General features: G+C 50.2%; 1 protein-coding gene across 1 annotated transcript in view; it reads left to right on the top strand.

The window, feature by feature from the left end:
* Positions 1–18,346, top strand: part of LOC127037657 (zinc finger protein 2-like) — a 98,063-nt gene that overhangs the window by 32,906 nt on the left and 46,811 nt on the right. Inside the window, exons 3-4 of the mRNA XM_050929671.1 lie at positions 16,573–16,642; positions 16,897–16,983. Coding sequence (XP_050785628.1) covers positions 16,573–16,642; positions 16,897–16,983 — 157 coding nt within the window. The remainder of the gene's footprint in view (positions 1–16,572; positions 16,643–16,896; positions 16,984–18,346) is intronic.

Below are 18,346 nucleotides of genomic sequence, written 5' to 3'. Positions count from 1 at the left end.
AAGCAGAGAAGGCCGTTAAAAAAGCTAATGCGGTTTTAGGATGCATTAGGCGAGGTATTTCCAGCAAAGATAAGGAGGTGTTAGTACCGTTATATAAGGCGCTGGTGAGACCCCATCTGGAATACTGTGTGCAGTTCTGGTCTCCCATGTTTAAGAAGGATGAATTCAAACTGGAACAGGTTCAGAGACGGGCTACTAGGATGATCCGAGGAATGGTAAACCTGCCTTATGAAAGGAGACTCAAATAGCTTGGCTTGTTTACTCTAGCCAAAAGAAGGCTGAGGGGAGATATGCTTGCTCTTTATAAATATATCAGAGGGATTAATATTAGGGAGGGAGAGGAATTATTTAAGCTTAGTACCAATGTAGACACAAGAACAAATGGGTATAAACTGGACACTAGGAAGTTTAGACTTGAAATTAGACGAAGGGTTCTAACCATTAGAGGAGTGAGGTTCCGGAACAGCCTTCCAAGGGGAGTACTGGGGGCAAAAGACATATCTGGCTTTAAGATTAAGCTTGATAAGTTTATGGAAGGGATGGTATGATGGGAGAGCCTAATGTTGGCAATTGATCTTTGATTATCGCCAGATAAGTATGCCCAGTGGTTGGTGATGGGATGTTGGATGGGATGGGATCTGAGTTACTGCAGAGAATTCTTTCCTGAGTGCTGGCTGGTGAGTCGTGCCCACATGCTCAGGGTTTAGCTGATCGCCATATTTGGGGTCGGGAGGGAATTTTCCTCCAGGGCAAATTGGCAGAGGCCCTGGAGGTTTTTCGCTTTCCCCTGCAGTGTGGGGCACGGGTCACTTGCTGGTGGATTCTCTGCAGCTTGAGGTCTTCAGACCACAATTTGAAGACTTCAGTAACTCAGGCATAGGTTAGGGGTTTGTTATAGAAGTGGATGGATAGGGTTCTGTGGCCTGCTTTGTGCAGGGGGTCGGACTAGATGATCACATTGGTCCCTTCTGACCCTAGAATCTATGAATCTAGGAGCAGGTGACGTTTTCCTTACAAGTTGTGTGTGAGTGAATCTTTGGCCAGGTCTGCACTACAAAGTTGTTTCAGCAGAATTATACTGCTCAGGTGTGTAAAAAACACACAAGGCTACCTCGGTTGGCAGTTTGTGGCTGGTGTACATGCTGTAATGGCACGTCTGGCGACAAAACTGCCTTGTTTTGCTGACAAAATAAAACAACTTCGATGAGAGGTCTAGAGCTTTTTGCAGCAAACTTAAAGTGACAGAGTAGACGCTGCTGTTCATTATATCACCATAACTGGACTCCTCCAGTATCCCACAATGCCCACCGTGAACTCGCCTGCCCTGCATTCCTGCTACAGAGCCATGGGCCCCTCCCCTTTCATTGCTCTGGGAAGTTCTGACAGCTGAGCCTGCTGCTCTGCTCTGGCAGCCAGGAGCAAATCACTGCCGTGGATGCTGCTCTCTCCCGCACTACGAACACAGAGCAGACGGCGGGAACTTCCTCACAGTGTGAGGGGGCCACGGGCATCCGAACTGTGACACGCCCAGGACATCCCTTCCCTCAAGGAGGCTCTTACCTTCTAAACAGGGACGGCTGTTTTCTAGTAAAATCAGGAAAAGGGAAGGAGAAATCTCAAAAGGGGTTCCTCCTGGCGCTCACGTCCGTGAACCCGAATACTCTCTCAGTCCTCAAAGAGAGACCTCGAGAAGGAGACTTGCTGAAGCAAAGCCACAGGGGTCTCTGAGGTTTCCCTGGCCCCTCGCTCCTGTCCTGCCTGCCTGATGTCAGCATCTCTCTGTGAGGTCACCACCTCCCCACCACCTTTGATCAATAGTCTGAAGTCCTGCAAAAGGCCTTTGTGATGTCACTGCCACACCCCTCCCTTGCTGTGCTAATGTCCTGCCTCTGGCCAGGCACTTGGGAGGTTTGAGCTACTCCCTGTGGAGAACCCCACTCAAGGAGCGTTCCTTCTACGCAGCAAGCCGGCTAGACAGTAAAACATCAGATGCTGCTCCCAATGCTACACTCAGTTTTTCAGAAATTAGTCGACTTTATGTCCTGAAGAGACCATTAGAGCATCTAATCTGACCCCCTGCATATCACAGGCCTCCTGTATGACACAAGAGCTACTTTGGGGGCAAACACATTCCAGAAAGGCATCTAGTCTTCACTGAATGACATCAGGAGATGGCAAATCCACCACTTTCCTTGGTAGCTTGTTCCTGTGATGAATCATCCTCGCTGTTGATTATTTGTGCCTTATGTGTAATATGAATGTGTCTCTTTTCGCCTTCCAGCCATTGGGTCTTGTTATGCTTTTCTCTGCTAGATTAAAGAGTCCTTTAATAGCCAATATTTTCTCTCCATTAAGGCACTTCAATGAAGCCACCTTTCAATCTTCTTTTGATAAGCTAAACAGGTCGAGCTCTTTCAATAGCTCACTAGAAGGCATTTTTATCCAGCCCTCAGAACATTTGGTGGCTCTTTGCTGCCCCAGCTCCAATTTAATAACATCTTTTTCAAATGAGGACACCAAAACTGGAGGCAGTATTCCAATATCAGTCTCAATGATGTCATGTCACCTCCTGTGACGTTATTGACATAATCTGTAACTCTATAGATCACCGTTGCAACCACTGTTCTGTATTTGCAGTTAATATTGTAGAAAGGTTGTCGTGTAAGGGGTCTATGGAGAGGTTCTGATTGGCTGATTACAATGATGCTATCTCTATATGAGTATCATTTTTGTAGTTGACGTTATGAATATTGGCTCTATGCTGCCCGTTTTTCAAACTTGTGCTATGCTTCTGGGGAACACCCCAGCTGGACAAGTTGGTGTCAGTTCTGCCTAACTTGCTTGATGGCTCATTAAGGACCATGAGCTGTACAATTGACCCATTGAGAGAAGGCAGATTTCCCTTGTGACTTAGCAAGGTATGCAGGGACCTGCCTATGGACAGAACTCTAAGGTTTTTCTATGCCAGGTGCTGGATAGAGTGTCCTTGGGACAAAGAAAGCAAAGATCACATGGCAAGAGACTATAAAAGGCTGATGCTTCATCTCCATCTTGTCTCCAGTCCTGCTTCATACCCCTGGAGAGACTTTGCTACAAACTGAAGCTCTGTACAAAGGACTGAATGACCCATCCCAGCTGTTGATGGACTTCAGAGACTTGATTTCAACCTGTAGAGTTTGCAGAGGAAGGTGTGCGGCTCTGTCCACAATGGCTGAGAAACGTCAGGTAATTGTTGCCTTCCGTAACTTCCACGGGAGCCCAGCATAGACAATCTGGAGAACGCGGCAGAAGCTATGTGGCTCTGTTCACCCCAGAGCCCCACGGGGAGAATCTAGAGAAAGGGGAGTCATTCTTCACCTGCGCTCCCAGAAGAGCTGCTAGGACTCCTTCCTTTTCTACCCTCTCCCTCCCAGCAAGAAATGTTATCAAGGACCAGCGTTAGGGGAACTGGTGCCCTGGGCAAAATGTGTACTTAGGCACTTCCCCATCACCCCTGGACCATCCCTATCCCCCTTTACCGCTAGCTCCTGCACTCCCAGCCCTTGCGCCTCCTTCACCCCAACTCCTGCCCCCTCCTGTGCCCTAACCCCTACGCTGTGTCCCCTTTGCCCTTAACTCCCACTCTCCCCTCCTGTGCCACCAGCCATTGCCCCTCTCCTGCACCCCCTTCACCCCTAACCCCTGCACCCCCTTCTGCACCCACGGGGGACACTGACCTGTGTGCATGGAGCAGCTGGCATTGCTGCCCGCTCCTCCCTGGAAAGCTGCTCCTCCAGGGACCCCTAGGGGCTGTGGGGGCGAGAAGCGACATCATCCGAGCTCCCTGCATCCGGGTCACTTTCCTCAGTCGGGCTGCATAAGGGGAGGGCAGAGAGCAGCAGCTTCTGATGCTCCCCTCACAGCACAGCCCAGGTGGGGAAAGTGACCAGGACGCATGGAGCACATAGTGTTGCTCCTCGCTCCCCACAACCCTCTAAGGGGCCACGGAGGTGCATTGGGGCAGGGGAGAGCAGTGAGCACCTTCGCACTGGCACATGGTGCCCTTTGACCCCCTGGAGCCCTGGGCGGCTGCTGGGGGCCCCACCCCTAAGGCCAGCCAGACTCCCCAGCACAAACAGCAGAGAACACAGGGAGACTGGCCACACACTGAGCAGTAGTAGACTGGGTGGCTTGTAATGGAGGCTCGGGAGGTGGGGCTCAGCCTCCCCAAACCTTGCGTCGCCAAGAGGGCAGTGGGGCCCATGACTAGGGGCCCTGGCCAAATTGGGCCCCACTGGAAAAGTCTGCCCCATGTCAGCCCCAGGGCTGGAGGAGCTCTCACTCCGTGCTACAGCCCGGGAGCTGCAGCAGGGGCACAGAGCTTCTCTGGTCTCAGGGCCACAGTGGTGCAGGTGTAAAGGAGTGATAGGGTGGGGCCAGTGGGGGAAGGGTTGGAACAGAGGTGACATAGTGGACAGGGCCATGAGTGGAAGGTGCAGAAGGGGGCAGATCCACAGACAGAAGTGAGGGGGGCATGGTTCTGGTGCTGGGGTCCCTGCACTTATTCTCCCTTTCCTTGGGCTTTGGCATCACTAACCCCTGATTAGCGAGTAGGCTTCAGTGCTCCCCAAAATGTGGGGTGTGACTCCTAGGGGGACACAGAGGAACAGTCATGGGGGCACCTCAGGGCCCAAGCCAGCCCCCATGGAGGGAGCAGCACTGAGGCCCACTCTGTCCCAGCTTTTCCTCAAGCCCACCCTCAGCCTGGGCCTCTGGCTCGCAGCTCAGCCTTGACCCCCTTCACCCTTGTCTGCACCCCTCTCCACAGCAAGCAACAGCCCCACTCCCAGCCCCGGTTTTTGATTGTGGCTTCTGAGGGGCCACAGACATGGATAAGAGGGCTCAGTGTGTAATGTTTGGGGACCACTGGTTTAGGATGATGTCCTCAATCACTTCTATACAGTCCAATAAAAGCTATTCCTCACCCACCTACCCCTCCATCAGGACCCACTAGGTATGTTCTTCTGCCCTTCACTCATACAGGAAGGATAATAACATTTCATACCACTCAGTGCTAAAGTGATTTGTAACCCGCCACCAGCCAAAACTGGTCATTTTGGGGAAGCGGCCTCATCATGCTGTATACCTAGGCAGAGTAGGTGTGTCTATTGAAACACGGTCTGTTCCTGAAGTCTTTCCCCAGCTCCTCACTAGATGTGAGGGGGGAGCTCATTCAGACCCTGCTTACGCTTAGTATTTAAAAACTCCTTAGTGTCCCTATCACTGCCGGCCTTAGATTTCTCCTACTGTCCCTTTTTTAGCAGGTTAGATGAGGTGGCTGAGAGGTTAAGGTGATGGACTGCTAATGTATTGTGCTCTGCATGCATGGGTTCGAATCCCATCCTCACTGGATGCTTTTAGCCTTCACCTCTCCTTTATAGACAACCATCTCCCCTTTGGTACAATGACAGATCAAACAATAATGCTTCTTGCAAACAAAAACCTTCTTAGAAACTCAGACAACCCTCTCTGCTCCCCCTCCCCAGCTTTAAATAAAATGTCTAAATCTCAGATTTCTGAAAAAAGAAATTCTCTAGTTCTGTATTTCTTAGATTTTATCTCAAAAGGTAGCATCCTCATAATCTCCCCCAAACACCCTGGGACCTCCTCAAATTATAAAAATACTCCATTTCTCAGCAAGGCCATGACAGTGACCCACAGCTAGAATGTCTAGGGCAAGCTGTCCTGAAGAAGGCAACTAAAACATTTTCTCCCTGCTTCCCTTGGCAAGGTCTGACGGGAAAAGAAAATTCCCCAAACTGAAAATTTTCTGCTGAAAAACCAATACCAGTCTGTTTGAGGACTTTGATTTGAATGTATTATTGTTATTCTCTTCTGATTTATCTCATTTCAGTCTTTGTCCTCCAGATGTGTTTCCAGCTGTTGAGTTGTGGGGGAGAGAGGCCACTTCATAATGTCTCTACTTCCCTTTCATAGTTTCTTCCAACTTGCTAGAAAGTACCTTTGCTACGACATGAGTCAAGCACTGTCCATTGTCTCTGTGCAATCTCGGAGAAGTCTGAATTTTACACGGTTCCTGGAATAGTCCTTGGGAGTGTGGATACCTTCAATGGGCCAGCAGGGAGTCTGGCTCCTCCATTTTTGCACCTGAAAGGCTGGTGGTGGGGATTTCCCAACCTCATAACATATTTCTGTAATGCACACAGAGCAAACTTCATAACTTCTGAAATCAATGTGAGCCCATAGAATGCAAGAAGACATTAATGTTCAACAGATGAACACTTCAAGATTTTTAAAATGATACCTCACCAGGCAGACTTTGTTCAAAACGTATCATCACTATATGAGAGTGGTGAATATGGGGCTTGCAGGGTGCTGCTTTTAGCACAGGTTGCCACTCCTGGGCTTACATTGCAATGGGAACGTACCCTTAGAGTCCATCTCTCCTGGGATAAAGATGGCAGGATGGCTGGCCTGGGTCATCTGACTTGGGCTCATTATGCTACGGCTGAGAGGCTAAAAACTGTGGTGCAGATATTTGTGTTCACACTGAAGCCTGGGTTCAGAAACCCTCACCCCTCGTGGGGTCTCAGAGGTTGGGTTCAAGTCCATATGTCTGCGCTGTCATTTTATAGTCTTGCAGTCCCAGCCCCATAAGCCTGAGTCAGCTGACCTGGGCTTTGAGAGAACTGCCCTGGGTGTGTTAACCAGAGTGTAGACATAATGTTAGGGTACGTCTCCAGTGCAATGAAACATCCAGGGCAGGCCTGTGTTGGAGTTATCAGGGTAATGTGGCTTGGGCTGTAAAGTTGCAGTGTGCGTGTCTGGGCTCAGGTTCAGTACCCTGCTCTAGGAGCCCAGAAGGTTGGGAGGGAGTTTAGCAAGTGGAAATGGTAAAACCGCAGTGAAGTATTACCCTGGACTCATGGCAGTTCTCCATTGGTCTGTCTGCTTTTGGAGCAGGGATAATAACTCTCAGTGGTGCCTTGTTGAGTGGCTTTTGGGGCACCTGCTCTTGGCTGCTGTCAGAAGACAAGATTTAGAGCTAGATGGTCCTTTGGTCTAGCCCAGTGTGGTTTTTCTTATGGTTTAAATTACACTCCAGGCACTGATAATAGAGTTACTGAAAGTTTAGGAGTTAGCAGCTGCTAGGTCGTGGATGACCCTCCGCCCCTGAGGCTGGGGCTGGGACAGGGGCAGGTCTGGGCTCTCACACCAAATGCTCTTTGTGGCTGGCAGAATCTGTGGGCTGCTCATTTAGGTTACACTGAGTGTTAAGTCCTGCTTTGTGCACAGTGTCTGAGAATGAAAATCCTAAACCGCCCTTTGAAATAATGAATGCAGCAGGACGTGTTATTGTCCCTGCCCCAAAGCAGACAGACCAATGGAGAAATGCCATTGAGTCCAGGGTAGTACTTCATTGCGGTTTTACCTTTTTTGCTTGCTAAACTCCCTTGCAACTTTGAGGGGGCCCAGAGCCCAGTATTGGAAGCATTCTCCTTCCCTTGGCCATGAACAAGCTCAGAAATCTTTTCCTTCTTGCTACAAGTTGTCAAACTGTCAGTAGGCAACACAATTAAATCACCTTTTTGCTCTCCTTGTGCCCTGGCTAGGGTATCACCCTGATTAGACAGAGTTGCTACACCCTTTTCCAACCACACATTAGCAACTGGCAAACTACAAGCACCAGAATTGTCTGATCTCTGGGATTTTGGTAAGACACTAACTGGATGCACCCTAGTTACAGTGCTATTCTCCCAAGCAGACACAAACTTAGGACCATTCCCTTCCTGGGCTTTAGCTGTATTTACAACCAACTCTGAGACAACTGAATTACCCTCAACCATCACAGGCTGAAAGGCCCCTTCTATCTGCTCCACAGACACAGAAGAGCCAGAGACACATTCTCCTTCTCCAGACACACAGCTTGGGATTTCCTTTCCCTTGTCCCAGCACACAAGGCTTTTCACAGATAACTGCTTGGAGACTGAGGTAGCTTCCTCCACAGGCAAGTCAATACCCCTGACAGACACAGGCACATTTCCTTCACTGTCACATTTTTCCACACAGGAAACAGGTAAGGGATAGGGACACTCATTTTCCACTATTTCTGCCTTCCCAAACTGCTGACCAGATAAAGCCATCAGCTCACAAGGCTGCCTAGGCTCCTCCAAACCTTCTCTACCAGGCACATTGCCATTCCCCACAGATAAGCTGCTGCTTTTTTCACTACACTGAGCTACTTCCAGCAAATCACAGTTACCCATTTCAGGTTCACTTTTACAAGCTGCACTAGCCACCAATCCATTACCCATTACACATCTACCCTTTCCTTCCTCAGTTAGGGTTTCCATCTGACCATTTACTTGAATCTGCTCCTGAGAAACGTCTCCCTCCCCGATGAGATCTTTTTGCTCTTGATTTAACTCCAGATTCACTTCTGAGACATCAGACAGACATTCAGAAATTTCATTCCCAGACACACTGCTTTCTTGAACAGACAAACAGCTATTACCCACCAGGTTAGACTCCCCCTCTCCCCGGCCATAGCAAAACTGGTTAAACACAGAAAACTGCTCCGAGTAATACCACATATCAACATAGTTATAAGCTGGATTTTCAAGAGGATACAGTTTCTGCTGTTCTTTCCTTGCTTCTTTGACTTGGAGCTGAAGTCTGGCAGTTTCTTGTTGCATCTTGTGAGTTTCCTGTTCTAGGTCTTGTTGCCTCTGTCGAGCTTTCTTCTCGGCAGCCAGTAATTCCAGACGCCCCTTACGAGCTTTTTCTTCTCTCTCATCAGCCTCCTCCTTTCTTTCAGCAGCTTCTTCCTCCAGCTGGGCCAAGGCTTGCTTCTCTTCCATTTGAATTTCTGCAAGTTTTTGCTCATATTCAAACCGCAGGCCGTCCATCAGGGCTTGCAGTTTCATCGCTTTTGCAGATGCTTTCTGGCTCATGGTCACTGATCTTTAACCAACCAAACTCTCAATCCCAATTTTCAAATTTGGATAGCGTGGGGTTCTCACCCAAAGCCTAATTGACCTGGTTCTGTGGATCCTTGCACGACTACGCCACTGTGACGGTGCTGCCCGTGAGAGCCAGCTGAGGTCACTCCATCAGGGTGAACTGCAAACAAAATGGGGCAGACAAACCCCAAATGCTGGTGGTTATTCCAATACTTAGATTTACCAAGCCAGCACAAAACAGCTTCTATAGTACCTCACTGGTTACTTAGAAGTCCAAACCATGCAGTTCCCTTAAAGTGCCCAGCCTCAGGCCTCTGTCCAGACACACCTGTCAGATATGATGATGTAAGAGTTAATAGAACAAAAGTGATTCATATCTCTTTTGCCTAGAAAGGGTTAACAAGAACAGTGAGCCTGGCTGTCACTTGACCAGAGGACCAATTAGGGGGCAGGATACTTTCAAATCTTGAAGAAGGGAAGTTTGTGTGTGTGCTGTTAGTGTTTGGTTCTTGTTCACTCTGGGGACCCAGAGGGATCAGATGTGCAACCAGGTTTCTCTCCAATCTCTCCGATACAGGCTCTTATAAGTTCAGACTAGAGAGTACTAGGTAGATAAGGCGAGTTAGGCTTATGTTTGTTTTCTTTATTTGCAAATGTGTATTTGGCTGGAAGGAGTTCAAATTTGTATTTTGCTGAAAGGATTTTAATTTGTACTTGTATACTTAGGCTGGGAGGGTATTCCCAGTGTCTATAGCTGAAAGATCCTGTAACATATTCCATCTTAAATTTACAAAGATAATTTTTACTGTTTTCTTTCTTCAATTAAAAGCTTTTCTTGTTTAAGAACCTGATTGTTTTTTTTTATTCTGCTGGGAGACCCCAGGGGACAGGGTCTGGATCCACCAGGGAATTGGTGGGGAGAAAGGAGGGAAGGGGGAGAGAAAGGTTAACTTTCTCTCTGTGTTAGGATTACCTTCTCTCTCAGGGAGAGTCTGGGAGGGGGAGAGAGAAGGAGGGGGGAATGTGCATTTTCCTCCTCTGTTTTAAGATTCAAGGAGTTTGAATCACAGTGATCTTCCAGGGTAACCCAGGGAGGGGAAGCCTGGGAGAGGCAACGGTGAGGGAAAGGGTTTACTTTCCTTGTGTTAAGATCCAGAGGGTCTGGGTCTTGGGGGTCCCCGGGCAAGGTTTTGGGGGGACCAGAGTGTAGCAGGCACTGGAATTCCTGGTTGGTGGCAGCGCTACAAGTTCTAAGCTGGTAATTAAACTTAGAGGAATTCATGCTGGTACCCCATCTTTTGGACGCTAAGGTTCAGAGTGGGGGTTTATACCATGACAGTTGTTCATTCCCCACACTGACAATTCAGACAGTCCCTTTCCTATTCGAATCTCCACCATATCATTCCAATAGCCAGGGGCAGGATTTCTCTGGGCCACTGAAATGTTTCAGGGGGTTGATGCATGAATTAAGCCTTGCATTCCATCCCTGATGTTTCATGGACTGACAACAGCAGTGTAAAGAAAAAGCTGAGCCAATATCTCACTGTCAGAGGTGAAGGTGGCCAAGTCCCCTCTGTCTGACCATTGCCATTGCAGGAGAGAAGGGTTCACTGGAATTGAATGTCCTGGCTCAGACAAGAGACACAGGGAGGCTTTGCTGTTCATGGATCTGTGCAAAGGAAATTGTGTCTCTGTGTGAAACTGAGGAGGGAAATGAAATGTTCACATGGTGGCCCAATGCCCTAAGGAATGTGAGTGAAGGACTCGGCTGGGAAATGATTTTACAGGAGTTCGTATCAATTTATTGCCCTGATTAAAAGCTATGGCTAAAAGGCAGCCACTGTTGTTAGTACTTGAACTGAGTGGTTATCAAGTCCATTGCCTTAACCGGGGTAGTTGATTATTTTATCAAGACCCAAATTTCTTGGTCAAGATATAGTCAGTGACTAGACTCCAGAGAAAATAATACACCGATGATAATAAGAATTTAGAAATAATTTGCAGTCACTATGGGCATAATTATGATGATTGTCTCGTGTTTCACTCTTTATATCTGGCACCACCGCCTTTCCCTTTAGTCTTGTAGTTTACCAAGGGTAAAACTAAACATCTCTTCAGATACAAGGGAGTGTTTGTGTTCATTCTTGTTAGCTACACAGGTGTTTGTTGTAGCTGCTTTCAGTCCTCCGGTTCTGCCCTGATAAGTAACATTTCAGGGTGTCACTGAACTGAAGGAGGGAGATCACTTTTTGACAGATTACGCCTCCTCTTAAATGTGTTTGGCTGGCTGGCAGCCCTGGTTCCCAGGTCTCTCCTGAGGGAAGAAAGTTTCTGTGCAAAATACTAAAACTTTTAACAGAGAGGAGGGAAAGGTGATGGCCACATGATGGGACCAGTATGTACCACAACATGGTTCTTTTATGTGGGATGACTCTGAACATTGACTGATCTCCACTCCCTTGGATTTGAAGAGATGTTTAGTTGTGCACTTGGGAACCTATAAGTCTGAAGCAATTTTATGGATGGTGACACTACGATTCAAGGGTTTTTTAATGTTGTAGAAATTGTTAAAAACACTAAGCTTAAACTGGAACTGCCTGTTATTAAAGGCTGGTTTCCCCACATCAGTTCCATAAGCTCTGCTAGAAACACCCTGGGTTCTCTCCTGCCTCGGTGGGAACTAGAGGGAATCGTCCCCTGCTGCCCTTGGCTCTAGGCTGATTTTTCTGGGGAGGGGACGTGGAATTGATTTGTTTGCTGTTGAGAAGGGAGCCGGACCAGCTCTCAGGGAACCAGAACTCCCAGCATCTTCCCAGACCAACCCAGGCTGCTGCCCTGTCCCAGCCTCTGTTGCCCTGAGTGCCCTGCATGTTTGACTCTAGAGCAGGCCTGGAGCAGCAGCTGAGGCAGAGGACAGCCTGGGCGGGGCAGATAAGAAGGAGTTTAACAAGCAGAAAAGGTAAAATGGCAGTGGAGTATTACCTTGGACTTGACGGCATTTCTCCATTGGTCTGTCTGCTTTGGGACAGGGACAATAACACGTCCTGCTGCATTCGTTATTTCAAAAGGCAATTTAGGATTTTCATTCTCACACACAATGCACAAAGCAGGACTCAACCTTTGGCGTAAACTAAACAAGCTGCTCACAGATTCTGGCAGCCACAATGAGCATTTGGGTGAGAGCTCAGACCTGCCCCTGTCCCAGAGGGAGAGGGTCATCTGTGTGGGGACTGGACCACTGACCTACCCGCTCCTAACTCCCAAACTTTCAGTAACTCTATTACCAGTGCCTGTGAGTGTTATTTAAACAATAAGAAAAACCACACTGGGCTAGACCAAAGGCACATCTAGCTCTGAATCTTGTCTTCTGACAGTAGCCAATACCAGGTGCCCCAACAACCAGTCAACAAGGCACCACTGTAAGTTGAACTCAGGATCTCCTGTTTACTGAGCAAGTGTTTTAACCAGCTAAGCCACGGTGCCTGCTGTTATTTAAAGCAGCCTATCTGCCCACACCTGACTGTCTGCCAAACCCCGTAGGGGCCAGACAAGCTTTTCTTGTGTTTGGATTCTGTAAAGCAGAGGAGCAGGTGATGTTTTACTCCCAAGGTTTGTGTGAGTGATTCTTTGGACAGGTCTATGCTACAAAATTTGGTGGGTGTCACTACATTACACAGGGGTGTAAAAAATTCACACACACCCCAAGCAATGCAGTTATATCAACTTAATCCTGATGCAGATAGCACTGTGTGAACAGGAGGGCTTCTCCCAGAAACACAGCTTGGGGAGGGGCTTGGTTAGTGAAGACCCAGAGAACAGGTGGCCCATGACTCTTGCATGTGGGGAGGCTGGATGTGAGCGCTGGAAGCTCCCTAGAAGCTAGTCCGCCTCTTGCATGCTCCTCTCCTCCCCTGAGGCCTCCTTGCCTGCTGCTCATGGCTCTACACTCTCTGCCCTAAGGTCTGCCCACCACCCGCACCTCTTTGTCCCCTGTCCTGCCCACCACACACACCTCTCTGCCCCTCCTGTGACACCCATCCTGCCTGCCACCCACGCCTCTCTGCCCCTCCCCTGAGACCTGCACTGTCCACTACTCGCACCTCTCTGTCCCCTCCATGTGACACCCATCCTGCCTGCCACTCACACCTCTCTGCCTCTCCCCTGACACCTGCTCTGCCCACCACCCACACCTCTTTGTCCCCTGTCCTGTCCACCACCCACACTTCTCTGCCCCTCCTGTGCACCCATCCTGCCTGCCACCCACGCCTCTCTGCCCCTCACCTGACACCTGCTCTGCCCACCACCCACACCTCTTTGTCCCCTGTCCTGCTCACCACCCACACCTCTCTGCCCCTCCTGTGCACCCATCCTGCCTGCCACCCACGCCTCTCTGCCCCTCACCTGAGACCTGCTCTGCCTACTACTTGCAGCTCTCTTCCCCTCCCCTGACCTGCACTGCCCACCACCCACAGCTCTCTGCACCTCCCCTGCCCAGCCCAGCCCAGCCCAGCCCACCGCTTGCACCTCTCTGCCCTTCCCCTGAGACCAGCGGTGCCCACCTCTTTCTTCATGCTGCTGTTGTTATTCCATGAAACATCAAGGATGGAATAAAAAGCTGAGTTTACTCCAGGGTGAGGAAAGAAAGGAGCCACCAACCCCCTGGCAAAGCTCAGTGCCCCAGAGAAAACCTGCCCCCTGCTATCGCAATCACTGATGTGCTGGGGATATGATGGTAAAGGAACTGTCTGAATTAAGGCAGGCCCCGGGGAAGGGGAGAGCAGGGGGGAGCACTGGGGGCAGGCAGAGAAGTGACTCTCCACAAGCGGCCCCTCCTCAGCTCATCTCTGCCCACCGTGTCTGTGGCTCCCAGCGCTGCTGGCCCCACTGACATCCCCCTTGGCTCTGGCTCCACTCAGGAGCAGCCGATCCAGCTCCAGGAGAGCACGAGCACCCTGGGAATGGGACAGGGGTCAAGTGTCCCAGCCAGAGCGGGAAGGGGGCAGCACAGGAGTTCTCAGACTGGGGATTACAGCCCCTCATGGGGGGGGGTGAGGTTATTATGTGGGAGGTCACAAACCGCCCAGCTCTGCAGGCAGCAGAAATGAGGGTGGCAATGGAGCAAAGTCTGCTGTGAAAATTGATATTGACAAATGTCTTCACACCCTCAGTATTAAACAGTAACTATTTTAAAAACCCTTTTCTGCTTATAACAATAATTCAATCAAAGTGTGTTCTAGGCTTAATTTAAAAGTGATGAGAAAAGTTAAACTCATTTTAAAGAATTGGGTTATAAATTAAGCATTTAAAATAATATTAAATATGAAAAAATGTGTTTTGAATTGATGGGGGGCGGGTCGCACTCAGCACCTTGCTTTGTGCAAGGAGTCACCAGTTCAAAAAGTTTGAGAACCACTGGGTTACACAGGGAAAGAGCAAAGAGAGACACTGAAACAGGCCTGCAGGGGAACTATCCGGGGAGAGGAGTTCCCAGCTCACAAATCTTCCCTGCTCCATTTATTGCCCCATCCCTGGGCTGTATCGCCAGTGCCGAGGACATCACAGATCCCCCTCTCTGCCAAGGGTGCTTGCACAGGTAGTTCCTTCCTGCCAGGCCTCTGCCTCACTGAATAATTGCATAAATTAATTGGTGCTCCTCCCCTCCCCTTGCTTCTTTCTGTGACCCTTCTGCCAATTGGAGTCAGCAGCAACATGGCCCAGGGTTCAATATCTTGGGGATCCTTTTTAACAACACAACACAGAACCCGCTCGAGCCCACACCACCCCTGGGTGACTCTAGAGGCAATACTTCCCCTCCCCAGCACCGAGTCTGAGGCTGTGTCTACAGTACCAGTGCCAACAATGGGTTCCGCTCTACAATGATCCACAGCAGTGTGGCCCGACACTCATTCATTTTCATTCTCTGAGTCAGGAAACCCACAAAAGCCTCTTCTTTTGTACTGGGGCAGACAAAAATAAGGTGACACTAAATTATTCTGATTGCTAAAAGCAGGTTTAGGGGGTTGTGTATTTTTGAAAAAAAAAATCAATACTGATCCTTCTAACTAGCAGCATGAGCTAAAGAAAAGAACGCGGACAAACCTTGTCAGTAACGGCTAATATCCTAAATGGGAAATCAGCAGCGGGGAGAGTGTACAGTCTGAATGTGTATGACCCGACCCCAGCCCCCACCCCCACATAGCAGTAGCACTCTCTGTGCATTGGTGTGGTGGCTGAGTGGTTAACCAAGCAGTGACAATCCAAGGAGGTTCCCTGAGTCAGTTTCACTCCTGAGGAGGTTCTGCACCAAAAAAATAAAAATTCTGTGCACAATATTTTAAAATTCTGCAAATTTTATATGCCAATAAATAAATGTGGAGGCTCCAGCATGGTAGAGGGGAGCAGAGGCTCCTGGCTGCACAGAGGTGACAGATCACTCTACAGTCCCCTCTCTCTTCCAGGGAAACAGACTCTGTGGTGTGGCTGCACCTCTCTGCCGCCTACTCCAGGAGCCCCAAAAAAACTCTCCAAAGCTGCTCATGAGGGGTGCATGACCACTCCTGTGGCTTCCCTATCAGAAAGTCAGATCAGCGGGCCTTGGGGGCTCCTGCCACTACTACCAGCAGCACAGTGGGGCTAAAACGGATTCCTGCCCACCCTCGCTCTGCACGGCGCACCACTCCCAGAAGCATCTGGCACGTCCCTGCGGGGTGCGTCTCTCACACGCTGCCCCGGTCCCAAGCGCCAACTGTGCCATTGGAACTGCGGCAATGGGAGCTGCAGGGGTGGAACACTCTGCCCCAGCCCAGATCCTGCACCCAAACTCCCTCCCAGAACCTGCCACTGCCTCCCCAGCCCATCCCAGAACCTGCACCTCATGTACTCAATCTCCCTCCCAGCACCTTAGGCAGAGGTTGGGGGAGGGGAAGGACTTGGACCCGTTCTGGGCATCACCAAAAGTTACATAAACCTAGCAACCCTGAGCTGGTGCCCCAGTCACTGCACATCTCTCACCTTCCAGGAGGAGACTCTGTGTGGCAGGGGCTTTATTCCTTCCTTTAATCACTGTGGAAGGGTGAACAGGGAGATAATTTGTGCTTTTCTCTGCAGAGCAGACTGCAGGCAACTGGATTATTGCCAGGGCTGTAAATAAAGCCCAAGCTAGCAAAGGACAGTTTCGATCCATGGATCTCTGGGTTATGGGCTCAGCATGCTCCCCCTGCACCACTCTGCTGTTGGGGCAGGGGTTTCCTGCAGGATGTATTCCCAGTGTAGCTCCCAAGCGGTGCCCTGGCGAGCTGTGCCCCCAGGATTTAGAGGCTTTAGAGGCGGGTGATTGACACGTGCTGAGTCCCAGCTCCAGCGCTGAACTGACACGTGCTCGCTGCATTCTCAGCCGGGGGCTCCTTGGGCTGATGGTTCAGCAGCACCAGCCCCTGCCCCTGCTTTTCCCCTGGGGAGCCCCAGCCCCTCTCCTGCCCCCTTCCCAGCTGAGGCGGGTCCCCGCTTCCCCGCCTGTCCCAACCCCCCTGCGAGGGGCCCGGGGGCAGGGCCAGGCCCGGGGAGGAGCCGCCCCTTCCTGCCCCCCACCCCCGCCCCTGTGTGCCGGCAGCGGGGCCTTGGGCGGGGCAGGGAGCGCAGCGCGGAGGCTGCTCCAGCCCTGCAGCCCGCGGGGCAGCGCGGTGGGGCCGCGGGCAGCGCGGGGTGGGCAGGGAGCGGGGACGCGCGTGGGGAGCAGGGGGTTGGGCTGCAGCCCTGTCACTGCAGCCTGGGGCCCTGTGTTTTCTCTGGAAAAGCTTCTCCCTGTTTCTCCATCTCCTGTCAGTCCGAGTCCCAGGGACCCTGCACAGGCGTCTGCAGGGCAGGAGGGGCCCTGAAATCTGGCAGCTGGGAGGTTTGCAGCAGTTTCTAACCCTCCCTCCCCTGCTTCTTCCAGGAGGCACCACAAAAGTATCTGGCCCCTCTGGGAAAAGAGGGAGAAGCAGCTAAAGCCGAGGAGGAGCGACAAAGTGAGGAGCTGCTGGTAGGTGCCCAGAGACCCCAGCCACTGAGGTTTGCCTGGCATAAGAATGATCTGGTGAATGCAGGACCCACCCTGCCAGCCTCAGCCAGGGACCCATCCCCACTGAGTCCAGGGAACCTGCAGGGTCAGACACGGGGATAACATGATGCCCTTAGGATGCAGGAGGCTGCTGGGCAGGAGAGGGTCAGTCTGTGTTAGCCCAGAGCCCCTGCCCACGGACTGTCTGGATGTCACAGTGACCAGGGATCCTTTCTAGCTCCTGGGGGGTTGGGGAGGAAGATGAAATGTGGGCTGCAGAGATGGAGGATTTGGCTGAGTGCAAGTTGATGAGGTTTTGGGGAGAAGTGTCCCTCCTGTTGGTGATGTACAGCTCACCCCGGCCCTGATCCCTCCTCCCTTCCTGGGATAAATGAACTTCCCATCACTCACTGCAAGAGATCTTGTGTTCTGGTAAATAACTCTGCCACCTGCCCCGAGGTGCATTTATGATGTTCCCCATTTACCGAGCAGATGAATTTCGGTGTTGATAAATGCAAAGTAATGCACATAGGAAAAGATAATATCAAATGGACATAAAATGATGGGGTCTAAATTAGCTGTTACCACTCAAAAAAGAGATTTTGGAGTCGCTGTGGATAGTTCTCTGGAAACATCCACTCAATGTGCAGCGCCAGTCAAAAAAGCAAACAGAATGTGGGGAATCATTAGGAAAGGGATAGACAATAAAACAGAAAATATCCTATTGCCTCTATATAAATCCATGGTACCTCCACATCTTGAATACTGTGTGCAGATCTGGTCACCTCATTTCAAAAAAATACATTGGAATTGGAAAAGGCTCAGAGAAGGCCAACAAAATGATGAAGGGTCCAGAACAGCTTCCGTATGAGGAGAGATTAATAAGACTGAGGCTATGGCTACATGCCGCAGCTTTTAGCGACACGTCTGTGCCGCTACAGCCGTGCTGCTAACAGGCACGCAGTGTAGCTGCTGTTTGTCAGCAGGAGAGATGTGCCAGTGTAGACAGAGCCTAAGACTGTTCAGCCTGGAAAAGAGACTACTATTGTGGGGAGGGGAATATGGTAGAGGTCTATAAAATCATGACTTGTGTGGCGAAAGTAAATAAGGAAGTGTTGTTTCTGCCTCATAACACAAGAACTAGGGGTCACCCAGTGAAATGAATAGGCAGCAGATTTAAAACAAACAAAAGGAAGTATTTCTTCACACAACGCACTGTCAACCTGTGGAACTCCTTGCCAGAGTATGTTGTGAAGCCAAGACACTAACAGGGTTCTAAAAATAACTGGAGAAGTGCATGGAAGATAGGTCCATTAGTGGCTATTAGCCAGGATGAGCAGGGATG

The sequence above is a fragment of the Gopherus flavomarginatus genome, chromosome 19 (assembly GCF_025201925.1).
Source record: "Gopherus flavomarginatus isolate rGopFla2 chromosome 19, rGopFla2.mat.asm, whole genome shotgun sequence".
NCBI classification, from domain to species: domain Eukaryota; kingdom Metazoa; phylum Chordata; order Testudines; family Testudinidae; genus Gopherus; species Gopherus flavomarginatus.
Note: the sequence above shows the minus strand (reverse complement) of the source record. Positions and strands in the feature narration are given on the sequence as shown.